Genomic DNA, 27526 nt, shown 5'->3' with positions numbered 1-27526 from the left:
TTGTGCTCCTCCACTTTATTCAACTTTTTTTAAGGATCAGGATTTTGCTTTCACATGGAATGTCTACATGACCTATGAGCAGACAAGTGTTCGTACCAAATACATTATATTATATGCAGTGGAGAAAATGGTAATTGTACATAAACAAGCATATAGGGATTTCAGTTCTCAATTACATTTATTTTCCTTTCAACATTTAACTTCTCACCTTACTGCCAACTGAATACAACTGTGGTCCTAAGTACAAGTAATCAATAAGGCAAAAAAGATGCTTCTTGACTTGATCCAACTTATGAAATCCAGCACAAAAAAAACGATACACACAAAGATAGCCTAACTGTAAACACACATCATTTACATTTCATTTGCTTAGCTGATGCTTTAATCCAGAACAACATACTGTAGTAAGAATACAGTTTACATTGTTTTGTTTAAATCTCTTCAGCAGCACCTAACACTTTGGAGCTGGAATAACAGAAGGTCAACTGTTTTCAGCCAAATATGGTGCAAAAATGACATGAAAGGTGCATTTTAATTTAGATTTCATTTTTTATTTGAAGTTTAATTTCCATGCTGTGTTTCAGTAAGAATACGGTGCTTGTGGCTCCGGTCAGAATATCCAGTAGTACAAATCAGATTCAAGTTACACATACTGAACGGAAGAAAACAGGGCCAAGACAGACAGAAAGACAGAAAAAGAGAGAGAAGTTTCTGCAACAGTGGGGCAATACAAGATGAGCAGGTTTCTCTTTAAAACAAAAAGGCTGTGTTGTTTCAATGCAAACCTGCTTTACCTTAAATCTGAAAAGGGGAGAAACTGTTTCGTACTCTTTTTTAATTCCTTATTTAACTGCTACAAGCCAACGTCTCCTTACATCAGCAACAAGTAAAAGCACTGCTACAGGCTTTGAGCACAACGAAATGAGGTCCATGCCATAGACCTGAGTGGTGATCGCAAAGAAAAATATGTTCTGCTATCATTATATGGTTGTTTGATAAAAGTCCTGCAATGACAGAAATCGGGGAAAGCACAAATAAAGAGGGCACTTTGTTCCTTCTAAAAAGCTTTGTCTCCCTTTTAAAAACTGCAACAACAAAAAAAGCCCTCATCCCTAATTTTCGACAAAAAGCTTAGACAATTAGCGTAAATTAGCACATAGACATTACAGTTCTGGAGAAAAAAATATTACAGCAAATGTTTTTTAAACATTGACTTGACGACTGCAGGCAAGCACAATTGGCAACTGATGACAGCAAACTGAAAAGGAAAAGCTAAAAAAGGAGATTGGGGAAAAGATGCAACCCTTGTGGGGACATGCTCGCAACAGGGACACAAAAAAGGAAACACCCAGGAACAGCTCAAAGCTTTAGCATTTAGTTTTTCTTGTTTTAATGCAGAAATGTATTATTTCCAATGAAACGGGTAATTCATATATGTATATATACCTTTAAGAACAGAACAACTGTTAGAGAATACCATAGGAAGCAGAGAGGGACTTGGAGTCAAAGATGGATAGAGCACAACAGGAAAAAGAAAAAGAAAAGGGGGTGTCACAGTAGAAGCTGAGATGGGGAGCTTTCACTGTGACACTATAGTAGGACCTGGGGTTAGGGAGACAGACCAGGTAGGAGGGAGGGAGGGGCGTAGAGAGAGACAGAGAGGGAGAGAGGGGGATGTCTGGTATTGGCCTTGAGGTCTCACTGGGTCTCATCCTCCACATCTTGCAGTGCTTCTTTATTCTGTTCTTCACCTAAGAGAGAACATGCATTCCCTTTCATTATATATTGTTGTTTTCATCATTCAAACAGTTTAGCATCACGAACACAAAAGGACAAACAGACAAAGGTCCAGAGTCGATCCACCGTTACCAAGGCAACAGGGTGTGAGGACTCCACGGGGAAAGGGGGGGTGATGGTTAGTAAGGACAGGTGGTGATGGGTGAGCTGAGGAAGACCCTAGCTCACCATGGCCTTTGACATACCAAGGTGAAGTTCCCCCAAGGTGCAATCAGCTTTCCCTCCACCGGCAAAACCCTCAACCATTAGTGGTAGACATTCAACTGACACGAGGACAGCATGAACAGGCCATTTTGACTTGGTCAGACAGCCCCAACACCTCAACAGCACTGGACTGGGGTGGGTTACCCAAAACTAAAAGATAATCTAAATGCAACATGTGCAGTGTTGGCCCCAAGTTTCATGGGGTGAAAATAATATTGTTTTTCACATTTATATGTGAAGCCCGGACAAACGTAGCCCATTCTACCCATTGAGGACCTGATAAAAAGTGTTGAATCAGGTGTACTTGATGTAATGAGCAGGAAGCCACTGGGTCTATGCAAGCTAAAATAGGAAAAATGAAGCAATCTTTGACATTGTTTTTTGGGTTTACTAGAGAAATTACAGACCAATACTACCTTAGCTACGAAGCCTCTGCAAAACCCAGACATGAGACATATGGAACACAAGCAAAAGGCCATTCAATTACAATAGGTGGTGGCCGGGGGGTTTGTACACACAGTGCCGACCAGTAACACCTCAGCATAAATGTCTTTACACGGCGAACTTCAAAAAGCTTCAGTCAAGATTTAGTAGCTAGCAAATGTCTTCGGAATACCTAGGCTTGTTGCTTAGGAAGGTTTCCACAGAAATGGCACAGCCATCAGCCTGGTAAAGAATTGAAGCTGGAAGAATCTGCCATGATCAAAAATAGAAACTGTAATAAGGGGCCTCATTAGTGCCAAACCTACAAGATGAAGGAGGGGGAGAGAAAGAAAACATCGGAGTGGTTGGAGTGCACCAACAGCACGTTCCGGGATTAACGGCTGGCAAAAAAAAGGGTGCCGGTGTAAAACATTTATGTTCTGCCATAATAAGTGGTCTCTTTTCTAGGTACAATTTGCGCCACAGCGAATCAGACAAAGTTAGAAACAAGAAGCGCACGCTGTACTCCTCCACGGTCGATGCAGAGAGCCATACAAAATCAGCCAACACTGATATTTTCTGGGCCTTTCTGTTTCTCTGTGATGTCTAAGCTTTGGCACTCTCTGGACAACATTTTCTGGCATTCTCATGTATTTCGGCTATTGCGGGAATAAGGGTTGCTTCTTGATGTTTGAGTGGAAGGTACTGTAATTGCTATTAGAAAAAAGCTATCCCACTGCCTTGATCTTCAACTCAGCATTTTTCATTGACCAAGAACAGCAGCCCATAAGCAACAACACAGCACAACACTTCATTACCACCTCAGCTGGACAGACTGGACGCTTGTTCAAAAGACAGCACAATTGGTCAGAGATACACAGCCATTTAAAGCAAATGCAAATTCAGACCTCATCTTAAGCTTCTTAAAACACTGTGAAAAGCTAATACTATAATTTCCCTTCTTGTTGTTAATACAGCCACTAGAAAGTACAACCAAACGACTTGCCACCAACTGCTTTTTCCGTTGTGATTGTCAAACAAGCAAGTAATGTAACCAGCAGTTCTGGGTAGCAATGCACAATTCATAGCACAAAATGCAAAAAAAAATATTTTATCATGCGTCCCTGGTAAGTCCTTCAGGTTTTCTGGGACTGGCCTTTCAGTGGTTCCGAAGGTTAGAACCAAAAGTTTGGGGAGGCCTCTCTAAGACAATATGGTTCTGTCCTTAGGCCTGCCTTAAAATCTGCCTGGTCAAAAACTACTGAAAGTTTGATAAACAAGAAATCAGGCAAGCATAGTTCAGCCAGCCCGCAATAAAAAAAGTGATAATCGTTTGAACCGAAGTCTCTCACGTGAGAGGCTGTGTATTTAACCACTACGCCACAGAGCTATACACTAGCCTGGTGTCGGTAGAATTCTGTCACAAATATTTAGCTAGACACTATTAAGCATTGTGTTAAACAGTAATGTTTCCGTTTAAAGAGCTTATTAGCCATCTGTGAATGACATTGACACAATAACTACTGGATCAATATAGGTGACGGTAAGTGAAAAGACAAGAGAATCGTGTAGCCAGCAAAGTTTTTGTCTATCCTGAACAAATCCTAATATCCACGATTATGGTTTTATTTTAGGCTTCCTATTACGTAGCTACTGAATGTTGTAGCTAGTGAAGTGTTTTTCTGTCCTGTACGAATCCTAAGGCATAACATGTTCTGACTGTGACGAGAGTCGAACGCAGGACCTGTTATTCCGTAGTCTGCGTCAGTCAGGCACTCGGTCAGTAAGAGACATTCGGTCTTCAAGGCTGGCCCGGCTTACTCAGTCTGGCAGAAATATCAAAAGAAGCCTTTGAAGAATGCTGTGCTTTGAACGGCTGCATTTTTGTTGTGCGTGTGTATTTTAGTTTGTTTACACTGGCATGACTATAGGTTTCTTTAAATACTTATATTTAACTATTCATGCTACACCCTTATTTTGTACAGAAACATTCTGCTTTTAGCTCTTTTTGTAATTGTTAAATCACAGTGTAAGGCATTTTTAAGTAATAAAAGTGCTATATCATTTTTGTTAAAAGAAGGTATTTCACAAGTTGACTGACAGCACTAACTTAAGGCACCTACAAACACAGTCTGTATTGTACACAAACATGGCATGGCCGGTGATAAATATTCCAGGATCTAGTGCACTGCCCAAGACGGATGATACAGTACACCCAATACTTCAGCCGGAGACACTGGTTTTCACACTGGAGATTCTTAACGTGCTCACACACTTCATGAACCCAGCCCAGCAGTGGAAGGTGCAGTGAGGGAGGGTTAGTGAGGGGCAGCAAGTCTGAGTGAGAGAGCAGAGGGATGCCCGAGGGAGGAGACAGAGAGATGACTTACAAAATACAGTTCGATAGAGGGAATGGAGTGGGTCCTTAAGCATCTAAACAGAGAAAGATGAAGACACGGGAGAGATGAGATTTATTAGAATATTAAGCATGAGTACAGCACAACACCAAAAAGGGATTGCGAAAGACAGGCAGAAAAATGTGGGAAAGAAGGAATACCAGTGATTAGAGAAGGAAAGGGAGCTACGGGATATAGAAGGATGTACTCATTTCCTTACCTCCTCCCGTCTACACTCTCCTCTTCTTTTGAAAAATAATAAGGCATTTGAGAAGAGTGAATATGCATAAGAACTAGCTTGTTTTAGAATGGGCCGGTCCTTCTATTGCACGTCATAAAGCTAACTACGCTTACAAGGACTGAACCCAGAATTAATGTGGAAAGTGAAAAAACTAAGCGGATTGAAAGGGGGTGTGGCAGAATTCTGAACCCTTTTGTGGTAGGATCAGGGCTACCGCAGATGTTGGCATTGGCAGGTACAACGAGTACTTCACCAGCCACGCTGTGTAGTGGTCACAGGACCCCACACAGTTCAGTGTTCTACAAAAAAAAATACTCTGCAATATGAGTATATGCAAGTTTTGATGTACAGCACACACAAACCTACCATCAATGCTTTCATTTCTGACATTTACTTTGAGAGCTTTTCTATGAATGATTTCAATTTCACCCTCGCAGAACAAAGGCAGCAACATTGTGCACTGTTGTAGCTTACCAGAGGGGAGCATTGAAATATGAACTCTTGCGCAGGATAATATGTAATCGAAAAGTTTTATTCATGTATTTTTATAGTTTTGTTCATGCTTTGAGGTTTTATAATGTTAGTCTGAGTTTAACCTGCAAATGCTAGCAAAGACATTAGATTACTAGTCACACTCAAGCTACCGAGGCGCATTGGAAGAAATTCTCCCACAGACAACTGCATCTGCCAGGACTGCCAGATCTGATTAACATTAATCTGAACAATCACAGCCTAAATCCCACCAACTCCTGAATTATAATTCTACTATAAAACCCTATGTATAAATCAACCCTTCCAAGCCTACTTTTCCATGGACACTTAAAAACAGCCCAATTGTGCTGGATACAGATCTATCTGGAAATACTGGCAACTACTGTTGTATCTGTTACCACGGGAACCTATTTACACTAAACTCTTTTGGAATGGCAAAGCTTGAGAGGGTGAGAAAAGTTGTGGAGGAAAGAGAGAGAAAAAAAACTGTGCTCTGAGAAGAGGAGGAAAGTTTGGGAAAGTTGTAAAGTCACTGAAGTTGTCCATTCAGAAGTATATGGCACCTGTCTAGAGGTCTCCACTGTTAATACTGCCATGGCATTTCAGAGGGCGGTTCTTGACAGCAGTTAGCCCAAAGGCAGAAACTATGTGATTGGTTGCACTAATGGTATTAAAAGATGGATCTTGCATTTCAAATGCTTTGACAGGACATTTGACCAGGGTTAATGCTTGTCCCTACACTAAACTAGGGATGCACTGATACCGATACCAGTATCGGGTCGACACTGAGATCATGTACTCATAGAAATATGCTGATGCCACGCACCAATACCACGTCATGGAAACATTAAGGGAAACTCAATGGTTGTGTCGCCTCTGGTTACATAAGTATAGAATATAGTACTCAGATTGGTAGAGCGGGAAGACTGGGGTCAGCGATGACAAGTAAAGCAGTGTAAGCTCTGCGCTGCTAAATTGTCAAGAGGAGTAAAGGAAAAACACAAATTTAACAAGCAATTTGATCAAACATCTTTAGACAACACAGCGCAGAGTTCAAGGAGTAGCATTAGCATGCTAGCAGACCCACAACAACAGCTAACTTTGCAGCAAACACTGGGGTAGTGAAATAAAATGTCCAGAGGCAGCCTGCGGGCAGAAAAATGAAAGTGCAGAGGCTCTTTGTGAGTTGCATTGGACTGGATGACCAGCCATTGTTGGTTGTTGATAATGAGGTATTTTGATGGTAATAGTCATTTTATGTGAGAATACTGTCTGATGAAAGCTGCACTAGTTGGGGTTTTCAGTAAAAACAAATACAGCATTGTTCATAAAAATAAAATGAAAAAAATGAAAAATTACCTGTTCCAAAAAACAGCGCTAACTCAGAGTTCAACGATATTCTTAGACTTGTTAGTTTTAGCTTAAGGTTCCTGGTTGCTAGCTATAGAGAGCTAGTTTAAGTCTTTTGCTTCTTACCAGTTTCCATAGTGTATGCTGTAGTAGACAAGGAAGGAATTGGTAGTTTGTTGCTCCCAATTGCTTACTAATGCTATATCAGTCAAATCCCAAAAACTATTATACATACTACAAGCATGTATTTCACGGATGAAGTATGTACTGTTTAGTGTATAGTAAGCTAGTATGCCAGTATAGGAACAGATTTTGACATACTAACTTGTCATAAAATAGCATCTCAACATTAGATCATTTTGTCATGCATTAACATTAAACCAAGTTTGAACATTTAGCTAGACACCACTAAGCATTGTGTTAAACTGACTAACATTTCTAATGAAGTTTACTTTCACCACAAATGGCGCCTATGAACTGTATGGCTTTTGCCACTGACTGTTTTAAAAGCTTATTAGCCTGAAAAAGGTCTACTAGTATCTACTTACTACTTGGAAAAGTTATAAGAATTGAATTATTGCTAGCGAGGCTGAAGATGAACTTCAAACTGAGGAAGCTATTTCTTTTCATGAAACAACAATGTTCGTTTTTCTTTCATTCGTGAATGACATTGATACAACAACTGTCAACAAAGGTGACGATAACTGACTTTTTTGTCAAGTGAAAAGATGAGAGAATCGTGGAAACACCTGAATTTGGTCCACAACATGTTTATAGGGGACAAAATCGTGCCTAGTTCAGCTTTGAGTACTTGGTATCGGTACTCAGTATCGGCAAGTACACAAAAAAGTGGTATCTGTGCACCCCTACCCTAAATCCTTTAAACGTGGAAGTTCTGAATTTCAACTTCAGCTGAGGGGCTTCAGATTAAGTGCTTAAGCTCCTGAGTCAACCAATCAAAATATCTGCCGTTTGGGCAGAGAACTCAAACATTTAATGACATGGATGCTTCCCTTAACACACTGACAGAATGCATCATTGATTCAAATATAATTAAAGGGTAACTACACCTAAACATCTAACATTTCTAATTTTAAGTGGTCTCACGCTAAAGTGAAAACATTTGCGTTAGCAGAATCCTAGATAAACTAAACAAAACATTATTTTAAATTGGCGTCAGGATAATATCATCAAATTCATGAAATTTTTATTAAAGAGATTAATGTGTGTAGATTTACTCACACACAATGCATGTTATCAATATTTGACACACATGAAAGAAAAATTGCTGAACATGGTAACCATGTTAGTTAGAAGACTGCTGTGGCGTCAAATGACTTCATATCTTAAATGTCCAGGATTTCATGAATGTGAAAAAGCAAACAAAAGCCCATTAAAACAAGAAAACAAGGACCACAGAAGATGTATTTTTCATACAGTATAACTTGAAAAACCCATCCGTCCACATCGTACCACACCCTTTAGCTGCATTATACCTCACACTTCGAGACACAGGAGTACGGTTAGTCTAACAACTGTACATTAAAAAGGCATGTAAAGCTCACCATCTCCCTGCATGTCTGAAGTCCATAGTGTCAGGTTGTCGCGTAGCAACTGCATGATGAGTGTGGAGTCCTTGTAGCTCTCCTCGCTCAGCGTGTCCAGTTCTGCAATGGCATCGTCAAATGCTGCCTTCGCCAACCTGAGGGCAGTCATGTACACAGAGCAGAGGGGTCAAAGGTTGGATCTCACTCAATCTAGTCAACACGTCCAGTAACAGGTCCTGGTATGAAATATACAATAACACGTTTTGGTATACATGTTAGCGTCTGGCAACAAACCCTGACTAATTCCCTAATTTCAAAGATTTACAAATGGTGCCATGACATGCAAATATCTGTTAGGTGTTTCCGTGATGTATTATCAATTCTAAAAACAAGTTTTTGTATGTAGACCGAATGTTTTACTGAAAAATTATTTAACAGCTGGCACTGCAGGAAAACACTGAGCAAGGCATTGCCTGTCAATAGTCTCACTGCTCCACAATGACAACAATTCTAAATATCTGGTCAGTGTGTGTTAAGGAGGGAGATGGGCGAGTGGGAAGCAAACAGAGAAGGCGAGTCAAAAAGACGATCCAGAGGGTAGCTGGTAAGAGGGAATATGATTCAGAGGGTAGCTGGTAAGAGGGTAGCTGGTAAGAGGGAACATGATTCAGAGGGAATATGATTCAGAGGGTAGCTGGTAAGAGGGAATATGATTCAGAGGGTAGCTGGTAAGAGGGAATATGATTCAGAGGGTAGCTGGTAAGAGGGTAGCTGGTAAGAGGGAACATGATTCAGAGGGAATATGATTCAGAGGGTAGCTGGTAAGAGGGAATATGATTCAGAGGGTAGCTGGTAAGAGGGAATATGATTCAGAGGGTAGCTGGTAAGAGGGAATATGATTCAGAGGGTAGCTGGTAAGAGGGAATATGATTCAGAGGGTAGCTGGTAAGAGGGTAGCTGGTAAGAGGGTAGCTGGTAAGAGGGTAGCTGGTAAGAGGGTAGCTGGTAAGAGGGTAGCTGGTAAGAGGGTAGCTGGTAAGAGGGTAGCTGGTAAGAGGGTAGCTGGTAAGAGGGTAGCTGGTAAGAGGGTAGCTGGTAAGAGGGAACATGATTCAGAGGGTAGCTGGTAAGAGGGTAGCTGGTAAGAGGGTAGCTGGTAAGAGGGTAGCTGGTAAGAGGGTAGCTGGTAAGAGGGAACATGATTCAGAGGGTAGCTGGTAAGAGGGAATATGATTCAGCGGGTAGCTGGTAAGAGGGAATATGATTCAGAGGTTAGCTGGTAAGAGGGAATATGATTCAGAGGTTAGCTGGTAAGAGGGAATATGATTCAGAGGTTAGCTGGTAAGAGGGAATATGATTCAGAGGTTAGCTGGTAAGAGGGAATATGATTCAGAGGTTAGCTGGTAAGAGGGAATATGATTCAGAGGTTAGCTGTAAGAGGGAATATGATTCAGAGGGTAGCTGGTAAGAGGGAATATGATTCAGAGGGTAGCTGGTAAGAGGGAATATGATTCAGAGGGTAGCTGGTAAGAGGGAATATGATTCAGAGGGTAGCTGGTAAGAGGGAATATGATTCAGAGGGTAGCTGGTAAGAGGGAATATGATTCAGCGGGTAGCTGGTAAGAGGGAATATGATTCAGCGGGTAGCTGGGAAGAGGGAACATGATTCAGCGGGTAGCTGGGAAGAGGGAACATGATTCAGAGGGTAGCTGGGAAGAGGGAACATGATTCAGAGGGTAGCTGGGAAGAGGGAACATGATTCAGAGGGTAGCTGGGAAGAGGGAACATGATTCAGAGGGTAGCTGGGAAGAGGGAACATGATTCAGAGGGTAGCTGGGAAGAGGGAATATGATTCAGAAGGTAGCTGGGAAGAGGGAACATGATTCAGCGGGGAACTCACCGGCATGCGCGGTCGGGGGAATTGAGGATTTCATAATAAAACACAGAGAAGTTGAGTGCCAGTCCTAGGCGGATGGGGTGCGTTGGAGGGAGCTCAATCATGGCAATGTCACTTGCGGCTTTGTAGGCCACCAAACTGTTCTCCGCTGCCTCCTTCCTGTCGTTTCCTGTAGCAAACTCTGCAAGGTACCTGTGGTAGTCTCCCTTCCTGAAGACAGAAGAGGCCGCCGTTATTTAAGCCCTTCAAAATCCCAGTAAATCCATTCATTAACATCGATGGCTAGTGTATTCTCAAAACATTTTAATAATTCAGTAGTCTTATTCAATGTTAATTTTAACTACAATGTTCACCCCCCCCCCCACCATTTTCTTAAATCCATTTATATCTAGAGCCCAGACAATGTGTCACCCATGGGGCTTCCCAGCCACTCGTCAGCTAGTGGAGGACAGCTGGGTGCCAAAAAATTGCAACTTAGACAGCGGCTCCACCTAGGACGGAAGTGCATTCATTGTACTGTAGCGAAATTACACATCCCAGACAGAATAAATACATTTTTCATCAACAAAGTAGTCCTCTACTAGTCCTGGCAGGGAAAAATTAAGTTTTGTACGTCTGTTAGACTATTTTTAAAAATCTTTGAAGAGGCAGTGTGTTTTTGGGAAGAGACTGCTGTCCTAATGGCTGTTAACAGCATGAGCTACAGTACCCTAGTTTCATTTAGCCTGACAGCTGCGGTCACATTCTATTTCATTGCACATCTCAGTCTGGGCTTTGTCCAATAAATGGAGATTCGAACAAGCTACAATTTGGGTAGATCAATCAGTGTCCGTTTAGAAACAATGGGTGGGTTTAGGACAAAAACCAGCATGGCACAAACACTGCCTGGAATAAGCACTTCCTCTGACTGGTTGAACTTCAAAGCATAACACCAATCATGTTCTTCTAAATCAGTGTGCAATAGCACGCGTGGCGAGTTCAGGTGAAAAGGTGAAGAGAACTGAGACCTGAAGTACTTGTTTTTTTTATTGAGCGATAGGAACAATAGGCACTTTTCTCAGGTTACCCGTGTAGACAGGGCATTGACAGGGCATTGACATTCACTGATGTGTGCAAAACGTACATTTTGTAGTAGAAAACCTTTGATTCTCCTGTGTTGGCGGCTGGAATTAGGTGCTTGTCCAGTACATCCAGTATGTCGTTACAGATTGATTTCAGCTCAGTCTCCACCTACAAAGAAGACAAAAACACACCACCTGCTGACAACAACCTCAAGGAGAACAGACAACATACACCACCTGGTGAAAACAACCTCAAGGAGAACCGACAAAACACAGAAAAAGCAAACTTGTGAGGGTGTCATCCCAGAGGCCAAAAAAGAAGTTTATTTTTTAGAATCACCTTTATTCAATATACAGTCTTTATTAGTAAATTGAGACATACAGTGACTATACTTGGTGTAAAGGCTCTGCTAGTGGTAGACAACAGGTAGACAACATACTGTCATAGATATACAATGGGTGGGAAAGAATGAGACAATGGAATATGAGCAGTAGGCATATTGTATAGATACATTTAAGTACACCTAACGTAGACAGTTGGTATTAGAACATTTACAATGTGATAGTATAGAGCAGAGGTTCCCAAACTAGGGGTCGCGGCCCCACGTGGGGTCACCTGATATGAAAATGTTGGTCGGGGGAGAATGTTTTAAAATTTACTCTCATACCCTCAAATAAAAAATAAAAACAATTCAATGATTTCTCTTCACATGGTTGGGGTCGCGAGAATGTTTAGATATCTAAATGGGGTAGTTGGCCAAAAAAAGTTTGGGAACCCCTGGTATAGAGCCACTCTGGTCACCCAGCTGAAAAGTTCCACCTTGCAAACCAATCACTGGTTCAGAAGACATTCTACTGCGACGGGCATACCAGTTGTTCTCCCAATCCCACCATGTCCGAGGTACTTAAGCATAAGGTAAGAAATACTGACATTCCATAAAGCCTATCGGAGTGTGGACTGGATCTGTCACCACCCATGAATCCCTGTCAGTATCTGGAGGGTGGGGGCTATGGGTATCGTGACATTGGCTAACATGTTAATAGATATCAAGTGCTCCCTTCCTCTGTCATCAGGGAAAACATTGATGGCATTCTCTTGATTGGCTACATCCTCCCTCATCATCTATTACAAACACATTAGATGGGGTCAGAAGTCCCTCCCCTCTCACCATATCAAATCAGATTTTAGAGGAGAGGATGTGAGGGACATAGGCAAGGAGAGGACATGAGGAATGATTATTGGAGTTTAAGATTAAAGGGAACTCCCCTCATTCTCCAATGTACTTACAAATAAAGGCAAGGTGCGGAGGGAACAAGAACAGAGTTAGGATGCCTTTGGTGGCTTAAAGACTTCAGTGATTATTTATCCAAATTACCAGTTATGAACCTCACCGTTTTTCTTTTATATCAACTACAGAATAAAATTCTAATGTCGCTATTGGTCTTTTTTTTTTTTTAAGGAAAGTTAACAAACTTTAGCATGACAAACTCCAAAAAATAAGAATTGTCCATGCTTCATATTACATTCTGAATAACATGTAGATGTTTGTTGCTAGGGGAAGTTATGGTTTCGTTATGTAAATCCATCGCTGAAATCTTACTCTCTGATAAGGTATGGAGGCATTCTGTGCTCAGTCAAGTCAGGTGTACAGACTTTCTGGAAAATAATTCAATTAACACCTAAGTGACCAGATTTCATGTATGAAACATCACAAACTACTTCAAACATAACTCTTGAATTGCCACGTTAAAATGTTAAACAAAAGTGTCCAAACTTTAAACCTCCACTTTGAAAGGAGACCCTTTCTAACCAAAATGTCAACAGCAAGCTGCCTTAATCAAGATTTCTACTCATCTACCACCAACAGCCTGTTCCTGTATCTCACCGTTTGCCTGTATTCCCGAATCATCTTTAGTTTGTCTTCACCTCCTTTGTTCTCCTCCTTCTGTTCAAGGCTGCTGATTATCCTCCAAGACGCTCTCCTTGCTCCGATCACATTCTTGTATGCCACCGACAGCAGATTTCGTTCCTCCACCGTCAGCTCCACATCCATACCTGCCACATTCTTCATGGACTCCACCATTTCTGACAGAGAGATGACACAAAAGACCATCCTCAATACTTCATCAGTTCTGTGCTGCTGGAGTTTGTCAAAAACAAGACTAACGAGGGGATAGGCCAGTTTCTATTATGTATGGGGATTGAGAATAAAATCCAGCACACAGGAGTTCCTGATTAATCAGGTCAAATGAAGTGCCTTACAGAAAACTAAAATCTCAAAGGTATTTAAACCACATTTAGAGAAACGCTTGTGGAAATGATAGCAGCCAAGGCTTTGTTGGTGATTATGAGTAATTAGCAAGTATTTTGGGATGCACCAAACAAAGTTGTTGGTGTGTGTAAAGATTGCCTCCCTGAAACCAGAGCTGAAGTGGGTCAATGTAGAATACAGCTTTTGAACTGAACCACTAACAATCTCGCAAGCAATGTGGATAAAGAAATTCTCTTAGTTAGAAAAGGGGGGCCATGGGAAAAAGTTGTGAAATCCTATCCTAGACAATGCTGCTATTGTACAAAATTTACTAACCACCTAGTGTTGACAGCATGAGATGGCAGTGAGTGGAGAACAGTTAAAATAAGGGAACGATTCATTTAATATAACCAACAACTTAATGTGGCTTCTGTGAGTTTGATGTCAAGAGCGCCAACAAACTCACATCAGGCTTAACTTGTATCAATTAAAGCAATTTCACAGACTGCTGTTTTTACACTTTCCAAAAATAGTAATCCCATAATAAAGATTTAAATTATTACATTTGTAAGAACATGCATTTTTAGATTTTATTTTAAAGACAAATACACCAAACAATTTACACACTGGCAGGGATCTATTTTTGGGACTTCATATGCTCCTGGGAATGTTTTTACACAAATTACACTATGGCTTTTTGTCAGATTTGCATCAGAGATACATTATTTATAGTTTAAGCAGATGAACAAGTAAATAGTCAAATGTCATCTTCAAAAAGTGATCAGAAGGCTATTATTATTCTCAAACAGAAATGAAAAACATATTGCAGCACAAATCCATGGAAATCAACTGAAAACAGTATAACTGAATAAAACAAGTGCACGTTCCAGTGGAGTACACTGTACAATGGACACAAGCATTATCTTAATTTTGGTTTATATATGTAAATATATGAATACTCATCCGATTAAATTATTCAGACATGGCAGTCTTTAGGAAATTGACTCCGTCAGAAGTATTATTATTGAAAGTCAACTGTACCTCATGCATCACACTACCAAAATCAGCCCCAAAAAAATAACATGGGTTGTTTTTCCAATTGCATGAAAAGTAATTGTCATGATTTTGGCCAAATCCATAAATGGAAATGTTAGGTGGAGTTACTTACACTAAAAAATATTAACAACATGCAACAATATCTAGAATTTTTAAATTGAGTGATTTTATATAACCATTAGACCTCAACCTACGGATTTTGCATTCCTGGTAATACAGAAGTCAATATGTTGGTCAAAGAATCCTGAAATGAAAGTTGGGGCATGAATCAGTAGCAGAAGAGCTTCCCTGACAGTTTTTGACAGTAGCACAGAAATGAATTGGTTGTGCAAACCCAGTTTTATTAGCTGCATGTGTGGTTGGTCGGTCTCAGATAACCCAGCAGGTGAACAAAAGTTGATGTGGGGGTCCTGGGCTGGCATGGTTATGTTGAATACACTGCCAATTTCTTTAGAAAAATGAACATGACATTTTCTGGACAGTTCTGGTGGGCATTTCTGCAGTCAACATGCCAATTGCACAGTCCCTCAAAATTGGTGGCATTGTGTTGTGACACAATTACACATTTTACAAAGGCCTTTATTGTACCCAGGACAAGGGGCACCTGACACCATCGTGCTGCTTAAATCACTTTATTGATATGCCACACCTGTCAAGTGGATGGACTATGTTTGCAAAGAAAAAATGCGCAGTAACAGGATTAAAACAAATTGTTTATGAAACATTAGAATAAGATTTTTGTAATTGTAAATGGTCTCCTGGCACATTTCTCTTTCATTTCAGATGGAGATTAGACTCACATCCTGACAGGTTTATGTCACCAGCTCTATCCTAATGGAGTGTCTGGGGAGTTGCCAGCATACTGTTTGGGGTACTTCAAGCCAACATACCTTACAGCTGAATGGATGTAGCCCTAGGAGATCAAGATGGCCCTATGAGCGTGAGCAAACAAGCCTTTCAGAATTCTACAATAATCCCTTCTAGAATATTATCAATGTCAGTATGTTGTCAATGTGTCGGAGAATATTGATTAGACTATTTAATAAAACTACATTGGTCTCTGTCCATACCTGTGCTAGATATAGACAATTCCTCCCAGGTTCCTGTGACTTCACTACAGGGCTAGTGAAGTCCCAGGGAGGAACCACACCAATAAAGCAGAACAAGGAAAATGACAAGAGCCGTGTAGCTGTCCAGCATGGATATTAGACTAACCGTCCCAGTACTACATCACAATACCAGGTCTATAGCGCCCGTCTTAGGCCAATCACGCACGCACGCACGCACTCTGGTGTCTTGCTTTGAGCAACCCTGTCGGGAAATAAAGATAGTCAGGGCAACGCCAAGCTGCACATGGCCATGCAGGTTGGGAGCAATGCGTGCCACAGACTGACTTCTAAAGACAGCATCCACAGCAGCCAATGGCAGAGCTCCATAAAGCATACAGCAGAAACTTGATGCAGCGTTGTCAGTGTCCGGGAAAAGCAACAGCACCACAGAATGTCTGCAGCACCAGAAGACAGCTGTGGTTTCTGACATCGGCTATGGCTGTTCACAGACACATTCTACTCTCAGGATTAACAAGAAATGAGGAGGTATGGAAAAGGAAACATTTCAGTTTTTATTGTACAAATATGATGTCTGGGTGGGGGACCATGTTGATAGAAGTGAAGACAATTAATGTCTCAGCGAGTTTGAAAGACTGGCCCTAGCTGGACTTCAATGCTTGGCTACAATGCCACCCCAAACAGCCTGGTTCAACATTCAAATTAACACACATTAAAACTACTGTTTTATTCTGTTTCCCATAGACCTCAGGGGAATAGTGTACGTGAGCAGAGCGGATGAATAGCAAGGAGGGTGCCTGATTTAACTACAGAATGCAGGGAAACGCAGCAGGACAGGAGGCAGTCACTCAATATCTCTCCAGTACCGCACTGAGTAGCACTTCGTGGTCGGGGCAAAAATACTTATAAAAAATAAAGAACACGAAACAAACAGGTGCGATGAGGGTGGTTTACGAGATTAGGAAGACCAACAACTGTTATTTCATAGTTTTGAGAATAAAAAAGTAGGAAATTAAATTGAATGGGGAAAAAATGAAATTGATGCATATTGTCTTAATTACTCATAGGTTTGCATACCCTGGCAGGAAATGTGAAATTTTGGCATTGAATTTGAAAATGACTGATCATGCAAAAAAAAAAAAAAATAGTATTTTATTTAAGGATAGTGATCATATGAAGCCAATTATTAACACAGTTGTTTGGCTCCTTTTTAAATCATGATAACAGAAATCACCCAAATGGCCCTGATCAAAAGTTTACATACCCTTGAATGTTTGGCCTTGTTACAGACACACAAGGTGACACACATTGGTGAAAATGGCAATTAAAGGTGAATTTCAAATCACAATTAGTGTCTGTGTATAAATAGTCAATGAGTTTGTTAGCTCTCACCAGGACGCACTGAGCAGGATAGATACTGAGCCATGGGGAGCAGAAAAGAACAGTCAAAAGACCAGCATAAAAAGGTAATGGAATTTTATAAAGATGGAAAAGCCTTGCAAATGCCAGTCAGTACTGATCAATCACTTAAGAAGTGGAAAATTCAGGGATGTCTTGATACCAAGCCAAGGTCAGGTAGACCAAGAAAGATTCCAGTCAAAACTATCAGAAGAATTGTTCAGGATTCAAATAAAAACCCACAGGTAACCTCAGGAGAAATACAGGCAGCTCTGGAAATAGACGGTGTGGTTGTTTCAAAGAGCACAATACTTGAAAGAAAATTAGCTGCATGGTCGAGCTGCCAGAAAGAAGCCTTTACTGTACAAATTCCACAAAAAAGCCTGGTTACAAAATGCCCGACAACACCTTGACACACCTCACAGCTTCTGGCACACTGTAATTTGGAGTGATGAGACCAAAATTGAGCTTTATGGTCACAACCATAAGCGCTATGTTTGGAGAGGGGTCAACAAGGCCTGTAGTGAACAGAATACCATCCCCACTGTGAAGCATGGTGGTGGCTCACTGATGTTTTGGGGGTGTGTGGGCTCTCAAAGCACGGGAATCTTGTGAAAATTGATGGCAAGATGAATGCAGCATGTTATCAGAAAATGCTGGCAGACAATTTGCATTCTTCTGCAAAAGAGCTGCGCATGGGACGCTCTTAGACTTTCCAGAACGACAATGACCCTAAGCACAAGGCCAAGTTGACCCTCCAGTGGTTACAGCAGAAAAAGTTGAAGGTTCTGGAGTGGCCATGGTCTCCTGACCTTAATATCATCAAGCCACTCTGGGGGGATCTCAAATGTGCGGTTCATGCAAGACAACCGAAGATTTTGCACGACAGCTATACCACCTGCAAGAATTCAGGCCCTCATAAATAACTATTACAAGACTGCACTCTGTCATTGATGCTAAAAGGGGCAATACACAGTATTAAGAACTAAAGTTATGCAGACTTTTTAACAGGGGTCATTGCCATGTTTTGTTTTATGATTGTGCCATTCTGTGATGACCTACAGTTGAATGTGAATCCCATAAGAAATAAAAGACGTGTTTTGCCTGCTCACTCATGTTCTCTTTACAAATGGCACATATATTACCAATTCTCCAAGGGTATGCCAACTTTTGAGCACAACTGTATGCCATTAAAACAGAAAATTAATGGAGCGAATTTGGAGTGGAGCTTCGTTTTCTTTTCCAGTGAGCGTGGAGTGTTTTTAAGCAGAGTAGTTGGGAAAAACGTAGAGCGAAGCAATACAACCCTTCCCCAGAGCGATGAATGGGATTTCTGACAGCTCAACTCAACGCTCACATACTCAGGTGGGGGAAAATAGGACAGGCATGACAACGGTGGACTGGAGGCAGGTGGGTGGCTGTGAGGAAGGGGGGGGGGGGGGGGTTAGCACCACAATTACAACACCACATTGAAATCTGTTCAGGATTATAGTGGCCATGACAGCTGAACTCCGCTTCCCGCTGTAACTTGGGGCAGTGTATAGGAATGCCCCACAAAACAGGAAAGGGAGGGGCACAGCCCTTGATCGGTTTAAGGATCACATGAGGAAAACTGTCAGGCAAAGACACTGGCATGTAACAGGTCAGGTTCTGTCATAACGGAATTCTAAAGGATTGAATGTAGTTCCCCTTTAAAAAGGGCATTTGATCCTTCCAATGCATTTCAAGCAAGACTTACAATCTGCATCCGCTGTCGATGCCATTTCAAAGCACAGAAAATGGGTCAATATGGTGTAGGTACTCATGACATACAGCAGTGTTTCCTGCACCGTTCACTGCAGCGGGGGTATGCACTACTGAATCTATGCCACCACAGCAAAACAATCTTACTCTTTGGCTGATGTGGGAGCATGCAGTCCAAGTTCAACACTTATAGTTGGGATTCACTTTACATACATTTGAGGTTGCCAGGCAACCTATGTTTGCTGTGCAGTGCTCACAGTTGACCCCGCTGTCCTACTAGGCAAAAAAAGCACTAGTTGCTACTATGGAAAATCAAGTGTTCTTTGGCTTTGTTCTAAAGTTACTAGCCTTTACTGAAAGCCACACGTACAGTAAGTAATCCTTACTGTACTTGTGGATGCAGTATGAATGCAGTACTCTATTTCCTGTATTCAGCACCTATTAACAGTAGTAGATGTTACCTGATATTACAGATGACATTTATGCAGTGTTTTTCCAAGGGAGGAAAAAGTTCAAACATAGTTGGAGAGTTAAAAGACAGAGCATTGAATGAGTCATCAACTATGCAAGATTTATTTGAAATAAAAACAATCTCCTTGGAGTGGTTCTTGTATATTAATTTTCACATGCTTGGTGGTTTCAGTAATAACTGAAGACATCAGGTTACTATAGTATGGAGTACAGTATGGTTACTACAAGATTCAAGATAGCACCTGACACCAAAGAGGGGGAAATTCTCACAAGTGTGGTTGGTACCTTTACCAAGGTAACTCCCTGACCTTCAAGGGGCAGCTAAAACATTTGTCCAATCTGTGATATTTCTGCTCAGGTCAAAGGTCTTTGGCAAAAATGAGCAACATCATGATATTTGTTCCTAGGAATAAATGCACCCCGTAGCAACATTAAAGGGTATCATGATTTGTCAATTGGGTTTTATAGTGTTAAGGGGAACCATTTTCTCTGGTGAAAATTCTGAGCAGCTGTTAGGTTGTGACAGAGTGGCCAGGGAACCAAAATGTTGTTAATGCACTAGAAGAAACAATACACACCAGAATACATTAATAATTACTAATCATTTGAGGTCTGCAATAAGTTTGGTCACCTCAGAGCCTCAACATAACTGAAGTTGTGTGGGATCACCAACTGGAATAGGAATTTAAAAAAAGCAGCCAAACCCAAAAGAAGTGTTGGAAAAATGTACCACAAGGTATTTTCTGCCATGCTGCGTAAACGTTATCGGCCAACCTAATAAGAACACTGACAAATTGAATTAAAAACCCAGCTTTACAAATAAAAACCATTACCCATCAGAAATGACAGCTTTTGATAGAATCTCCCCAGCATAAAGCTCCCCTAAAAAGTGGGTTAGAGTCTCTCGTAAACATCCTTCCCAGAACCTTAGTTGGAATGATCAAGTGGGACTGGCTAGTGGTTATGGCACTGTTTTTGTTAAGACGTCCCTAGCATTCCTAAGGTGTCCCTAGCATCTAGCATAACATACTCCTGCTTGGATACAAAGTAGCCTATGTTGATAGAGGTGGAAGATGCAAGCACCCTTTTCCAGCAGTTCCTTGACCCGTCAACTGCTCTGTAACTCAGCATCAGATTATTTTATTTTTTTATGTTGTTCTTCCAATGTCTTGATTACTAGTCGGAATAGTTTAGGGAGGAACCATGGCATGTTTTCTTTAAAGATCCGCCATGATGAAAGGAAGCGAACAAGCACTTAACTTATGTTTCTTGTTAAAATGCATACATCAGCATACTGGCCAGGTGCTAAATGATCACATCTGATTCTGACATGGTAGCTCCATCTCAACAGTAATTGTTTGAATAAGTCTGAGGAGTTCTTGTCAGAGAACATTCAGTTGACTAGTCAATTGGTTGGTCAGTAGACTGCTGGACGAAATTTTTTCAATGATATGCGCTATAGACACGCCACTTCGCCCATAGGTGTATACTATCTGCCAAATTCATCTTTTAGACTATGGGACCAATTAACCCAGAGGAGGCACTATAATAAGCAATCTAAGTCACTCCAAAAGCCCCAGTGGCATTTCCACCCCTTGTGTCTTAGATGTCTGAAATTCGGTCGGCAGTTCCCTCTTCATCAAAAGAACAAATCTGCCTCAAAAACCCATAAAGTCTGCCATCTTGGACTTTCCACCATTTAGAATTTTGTCTAAAACACAAAACATTTCTTCAACTAGAGCACTACACCGATCTTTACACCACTTTACACAATCAATTCAAATGCTCATTAATGCAAGATGGTGCGGCTTACTGTAACCAAACTTATGGGTTCAGGCCTATGAAAGGAAGGCCACCACAATGTTTCAAGCTGATCGGCATTATGGTGGTGCTGTAAACAAAAAATGTATGACAGGCCATGGAGAGTGAATGGAGGTTCTATGGGAAATGAATGGGGGTTCTAAAAGGAACCCCCATACCTTTCCCATAGAAACACGTGGTCCTGGAAGGAAAGGTCCCCACCAATTCTGCTTGCGGATATATTTTATAGTCGGAATTCACTTCTCATATAACTTCAGAACAAACATAAGTAACATTATAGAGGCTAAATTTGGGAAGCCCAGCAGCTGCAGCCAGGTCATGAACATGTTTTTAAACATGGTTATCTTCTCAATACTCCCTCTTTAGTTACTTATTTGTTCCTTCTTATTTAAGCCAAAAGCGCCTTAAAGCATCAGACTACTTGATTTTATTAAAGAGGAATAACATTTAAGTTCATAAATCACAAAGTAATCGTTGGACTGTCGCTAAAACAGATGATTAATCATTCCCTCAGAGCATGGGCGAACTAGTGTGAGTGCATCGTCATCAGGTCAGGGCTCTCTCCCCTAATGCAATTTGATAAAACGTCATGAAGTAACCAATTTTCTGTCAACAAAAATACAAAATGTGTGGAACCCAATTGATTGTGGTAAACAGAATCTAACAAAAGTGAGTACACCCCTCACATTTTTGTAAATATTTGATTATATCTTTTCGTGTGACAACACTGAAGAAATGACCCTTTGCTACAATGTAAAGTAGTGAGTGTACAGCTTGTATAATAGTGTAATTTTGCTGTCCCCTCAAAATAACTCAACACGCAGCCATTATTGTCTAAACCACTGGCAACAAAAGTGAGTACACCCCTAGGTGAAAATATCTAAATTGGGCCCCAAGTGTCAATATTTTGTGTGGCCACCATTATTTTCCAGCACTGCCGTAACCCTCTTGGGCATGGAGTTCACCAGAGCTTCACAGGTTGCCACTGGAGTCCTCTTCCACTCCTCCATGACGACATCACAGAGCTGGTGGATGTTAGAAACCTTGAGACATGCAGTCCATCGCCTTTACTCGCATCTTTAGCAAGGCAGCGGTCGTCCTGCAGGTGTGTTTGGGGTCGTTATCATGTTGGAATACTGCCTTGCAGCCCAGTCTCCGAAGGGAGGGGATCATGTTCTGCTTCAGTATGTCACAGTACATGTTGGCATTCATGGTTCCCTCAATGAACTGTAGCTCCCCAGTGCCGGCAGCATTCATGCAGCCCCAGACCATGACATTCCCACCACCATGCTTGACTGTAGGCAAGACTGTAGGAGTCTTTGTACTCCTCACCTGGTTGCCGCCACACACACTTGACACCATCTGAACCAAATAAGTTTATCTTGGTCTCATCAGACCACAGGACATGGCTCAAGTAATCCATGTCCTTAGTCTGCTTGTCTTCAGCAAACTGTTTGCAGGCTTTCTTGTGCCTCATATTTAGAAAAGGCTTCCTTCTGGGACAACAGCCATGCAGACCAATTTGATGCAGTGCGCTGCGTATAGTCGGAGCACTGACAGGCTGACCCCCCACCCCTTCAACCTCTGCAGCAATGCTGGATATGACGCTGAGCAAGTGCACTCAACTTCTTTGGTCGACCATGGCGAGGCCTGTTCCGATTGGAACCTGTCCTGTTAAACCGCTGTTTGGTCTGGGCAACCGTGCTGCAGCTCAGTTTCAGGATCTTGGCAATCAAAGCCTAGGCCATATTTATGTAGAGCAACAATAATTTTTCAGATCCTCAGAGAGTTCTTTGCTATGAGGTGCCATGTTGAACTTCCAGTGACCAGTATGAGGGAGTGTGAGAGCAATAACACCAAATTTAACACACAGGCTCCCCATTCACACCTGAGACCTTGTAACACTAACAAGTCACATGACACTTGGGAGGGAAAATGGCTAATTGGGCCCAATTTTGAAATTTTCACTTAGGGGTGTACTCACTTTTGTTGCCAGCGGTTTAGACATTAATGGCTGTGTGTTGAGTTATTTTGAGGGGACAGCAAATTTACACTGTTATACAAGCTATACACTAATTACTTTACATTGTACCAAAGTGTCATTTCTTCAGTGTTGTCACATGAAGATATAATCAAATATGTGCAAAAATGTGAAGGGTTTACTCACTTTTGTGAAATACTGTATATCATATACACGTGTCAGCTAAATGCCACTAGCGGGTGTTACGGTTCACATTTTCTAACATGACCTCCATAGACAGCGAATGAGCTTCCGGAAAAAAAATACTTTACATTTTGATTAGTCAGACGGATCAGTCAAATCTCAGTCACCTTATTGGTTAGTGGCAGCTAGCATTCAGGCCTGGCTATTTTCTCTCAATTAGTAGCCTTTCACGGCTTGTTTATATTATGCTACATTTGAGACAAATCGGAAAAGGCTCCAGAAGCGTTAATAAAACATTTACTGTATGTCTCGTACTATTCAATGACAATAAAGTTGAATCTAATCTAAATCAACACAAAGATGTTAAGAAACAAATTCGAAATGCATTCAAGCAGCCCTAAGCGTCAGCCTAATTGGGAGAACAAAATGACAAGACCAATGGGTGTGTATAGCAATGGATATGCGTGCATACCAAGTGGTCATGAATACCGGGCACCTTCTATGGGCTTATTTGCATTGACACATTTGAGACAAATCGAAGACGATTCGAGATGCCAGATTATTTTGCTGTGTAAGCTTCCAGATATCAATTGCCCAAGATGCCACCTTCCGAAGTAGTGCGCTCAACATTATCGACAAAACCCGGGTCAGAGGTATTCAAACGTGAAGACAGCGGTGTCGGACATGTATCAAGTTTCAGTGCACACATACTGCTTCATTATTCTGTGATTGACACCCACAATCCTGCGTGGGGCGTCTCAAACAAGCCACTGGAAATTACCATACTATGAAAGTTAGAATGATGCATAATATGTATAATTTTATTCTCTCTCACATTATATATTAGTCCTGTATTTGCCAAATAAACAAAAGTGTATTCTGTAACTGTTAACATTACATCTAAGCACTGTAAGGTAAATTTACCAAACCTTGACCCTGAAATCACAATATGTACCATAGGTTAGACGCATCGTTGCCTCCGTAATCCCAAAAAATTTATTTAACTGGAGATCATGCACATTGGTCTAGGTTGGGTGCGTTTCTGGATAAGGGCAGACCATTTTAATGAACTAGACATTTGTAATGGAAACCGGTGGAGCTAACCAACTAATATTAACATCAACAGCAATTGAATCGTTCTCCATTGTGAGATATTTGTGACTGTAAAGCTCATTATGAGAAACAGGCTTGAAATGTCTTCCTGCTATTAAGAAAAATGACAGCATAGAAGATGGTACAAAACATATGGTCTCCTCACTACGACGCAGGAAAATGTTTCAAAGGCTTCAGACTTAAAAGTTACAGTGTGGTTATATTGCACAAGCTTAGCTATTTGCTCTATCACCGGTCTTTAGGTTAAATTAGTGATGCGTGGCATTTACATTTCTGGTTGATTGTTTTGGAATAATTGCATCTTGTTTATTTTCCACTTAAGTCAAATCTTGTTTAGAATCGGTTAGCATATAACCACAAACTATTACCAGACTAAAATATTCAAAAGCATGACTTTTAATAAAGATCCACAAATCACACATTGCACCCTTCATCTCATCTGCTGTGAAATGTCACAAGCATAAATAATTTTAAAAAAGCACAAATAAAAAAAAAATACTAAATTATAACCACTAAAAATATAAAAGACCTGCAACAATATTACAGGCCATTAAAAGTAACAAAAAAACCATGTTCAATCAATATGAAAACAAGCACATATTAGTGGGCATTCTAGAACTTAGTGGTACCGCTTCTCTTAGAGGAAAACTAAACACTCATCTGTGACAATTTAGACTCCAGATATTCAGAATAAACCAAAATTACTTATTACCAGCAATACATTTGTTTCTGAAACAATACTACGTCTGGCAAACTCCACAGAGTTTTACATTTGAACCCTAGACTTGGGCTTAATCAGTACCCACAAAATCAGCAGTACATGTTGATGACTTCTTACATAGGTGGTAATCTAAAATAAAATATCCAAAAGGTTAACATTAGGCTATTAACCGAACTTTGCATGCATACAGGTATGGTTGTATTTCCATCTTAAATTTTCAGAATAATGGCACAGTGAAGCATAAGCACAGATCTAATGTTTATTTTGCCATAAGACTAGCACTTCAAGCAGACTGATGGTGCAGGTGTTCAGAACAGCTACACTTTACCGGTTGTCACATTAATGATGAAACTGTCTGCTTGCAGAATGACTGTACCGCCATTTAATCTGCAGCAACTGCGTAGTGCCATCGTGTCCAGATGGACCAACATTCCTGTGGAACATATTTAGACACATTGTAGAATACATGCCCTGAAGAATTCAGGCAGTCCTGGATGCAAAGGGCAGGCCAGACCGAATACTAAGGTGTACTTAACTGGCTACCGGGCACATTGAAGTATAGATGATTCATTTGGGACTTTTAAAAGCACTGTATATAACATCAGGCCATGAATACAAAATACATGACGATGCCACCAGTTTCATTTTAAATGCATGTTTCAGGAATATAAATGATTACCTACTTTTAGCATAACTTTTCAAAATAATTCTGGCAAAAACGAATGAATAACTGACTCAGTGTAAAGGATTGCACATTACGTAGCGATTAATGAACTCTGTTATAGGTAGAAAACCGGATAATATGAAAACACTGAATTTTAAATAATTTGACGCAGCAATAAATAAATGTATTTACATGAGAGCTTTTTCTTTTCTTTATCCTTAGTAGGCGGAGCTGAAGCTGTTGCCAGGTACGCAAGTTTCAAATATTTTAATCCGTCTTTACTCTATTATTAGTTACGTCTTTTCTTGAGCGACTTCTTTCAAACAGATTTTCCATTTGAGAACCATGGTAACAGTCAGATGTTTTAGGCACGCAAGTGATGTTGAGATGTAACAACCACACCCACTCAGTTACCCAGGGACTGCAGTGTTCTTTCCACGTTCAGGCTACTTAGCTAGTTAACGGTAATGTCTTGTTTGAAATGACTAGCAAATCTGGTTTATACACATGATAACTAGCGAAACATAAAATTGTTAATGTACCTAATAAAATAGCTGACGTAACATACTACTGTAGCTAACTACCTAGGTGTGTGCTGCAAACCAAAATCAAAAAGCTCTGTTGCCGCAAATCAGGCTTTGAGTTGACATACAGTAGTATATATTGCACACTCTCTAGCAAGTTGACTCGAGACTACAGACAGTACTGTACATTTTCTGCTAACGAATATAGTCACAAAGCAGTAGCTGGCCATGTTTTAATTGTGTTGTAAGGTAACAACAAATCACTGACTAACAATAAATAAGATGTTTGTTTCAACAACGTTGGATTATAAAACAGGCTCGACCCTCGTTAACCCATAGCCAGTTAGCGACCAAACGTTACCTTTTTCAATTTATCAACCATTGTTAGCCGCCATTTTACCACAGCTTTTAGGCAAGCAGTCTGGCTAGCAACATCCCCATTGGCTACTTCTAATGCTGAACTAGTTTTAACATTAACTAGGTATCGAACAATCGTTTAAAATCCATCTAGAACTAAGAAAGTCGGACCTTAGTATGAGGGACCACCAGAGAACCAACGGATTTCAATAAAGTAATGTTATCGAACTTTAGCAATAACGCTACTGAACATCGCACATGCAACTCAAACGCTCTGAATATCCTAGCCCAGTCGCACATGTTTATAGCTACTGTAGCTAACGTTCAATCAAACCACTCCCGTATGACTTGTGGGGAAACCCTCTCTACTCCGCCATTTTGTCTCTATTACGATCTCCCTAGCTACGAATCCATCTTCAAACCACCTCACCCGCTCCTAGAAGCCCCCCACTAGAGGGAGAGTGGGGGAAGAGGGGGACAAGCGAAAGAGGCATACTCCGCATTGGCGGTACAGTACTATACGTTCTCAACCCTTACCATCGTATCTCTCCGCTTGTTCGGCGAGTTTAGCCTGGTATACTAAGTGCTCTCGGTCTGCCATGGTGGTCGGGATGTCGATGATGTGCGGGCGGAGGGAGAGAGGCTGAAACGTGGGTAAGTCTGTCTCAGTCGGCGGGTCTTGGTGGAGCAGCAGCTCAGCGTCCCCACTCTGTAGCTACCGGTAGCAGCTGCACTGGTGTAAAGATGGCGACTGAACTCCATCCGGG

At 41.0% G+C, this 27526-nt stretch overlaps 1 protein-coding gene across 2 annotated transcripts; it reads right to left on the bottom strand.

The window, feature by feature from the left end:
• On the bottom strand, window positions 1–27526 carry LOC105005922 (14-3-3 protein epsilon). 2 transcript variants are annotated; one of them, XM_010864189.3, is made up of 7 exons: window positions 27297–27526; window positions 13295–13494; window positions 11471–11577; window positions 10351–10557; window positions 8469–8605; window positions 4815–4857; window positions 1–1751 (listed from the first exon to the last, which is right to left on the bottom strand). In XM_010864189.3, exons 1-6 carry the CDS (start codon window positions 27358–27360, stop codon window positions 4850–4852), a joined length of 723 nt encoding a protein of 240 aa, XP_010862491.1. In that variant the 5' UTR covers window positions 27361–27526; the 3' UTR covers window positions 1–1751; window positions 4815–4849. The 2 variants fall into 2 exon arrangements, with proteins under 2 accessions (XP_010862491.1, XP_010862490.1); XM_010864188.5 differs by lacking the exon at window positions 4815–4857 and having other exon boundaries at window positions 27297–27524.

This window comes from Esox lucius, chromosome 7, assembly GCF_011004845.1.
Source record: "Esox lucius isolate fEsoLuc1 chromosome 7, fEsoLuc1.pri, whole genome shotgun sequence".
In the NCBI taxonomy this organism is placed as follows: domain Eukaryota; kingdom Metazoa; phylum Chordata; class Actinopteri; order Esociformes; family Esocidae; genus Esox; species Esox lucius.
This window is presented reverse-complemented; position numbering and strand designations above follow the sequence as displayed.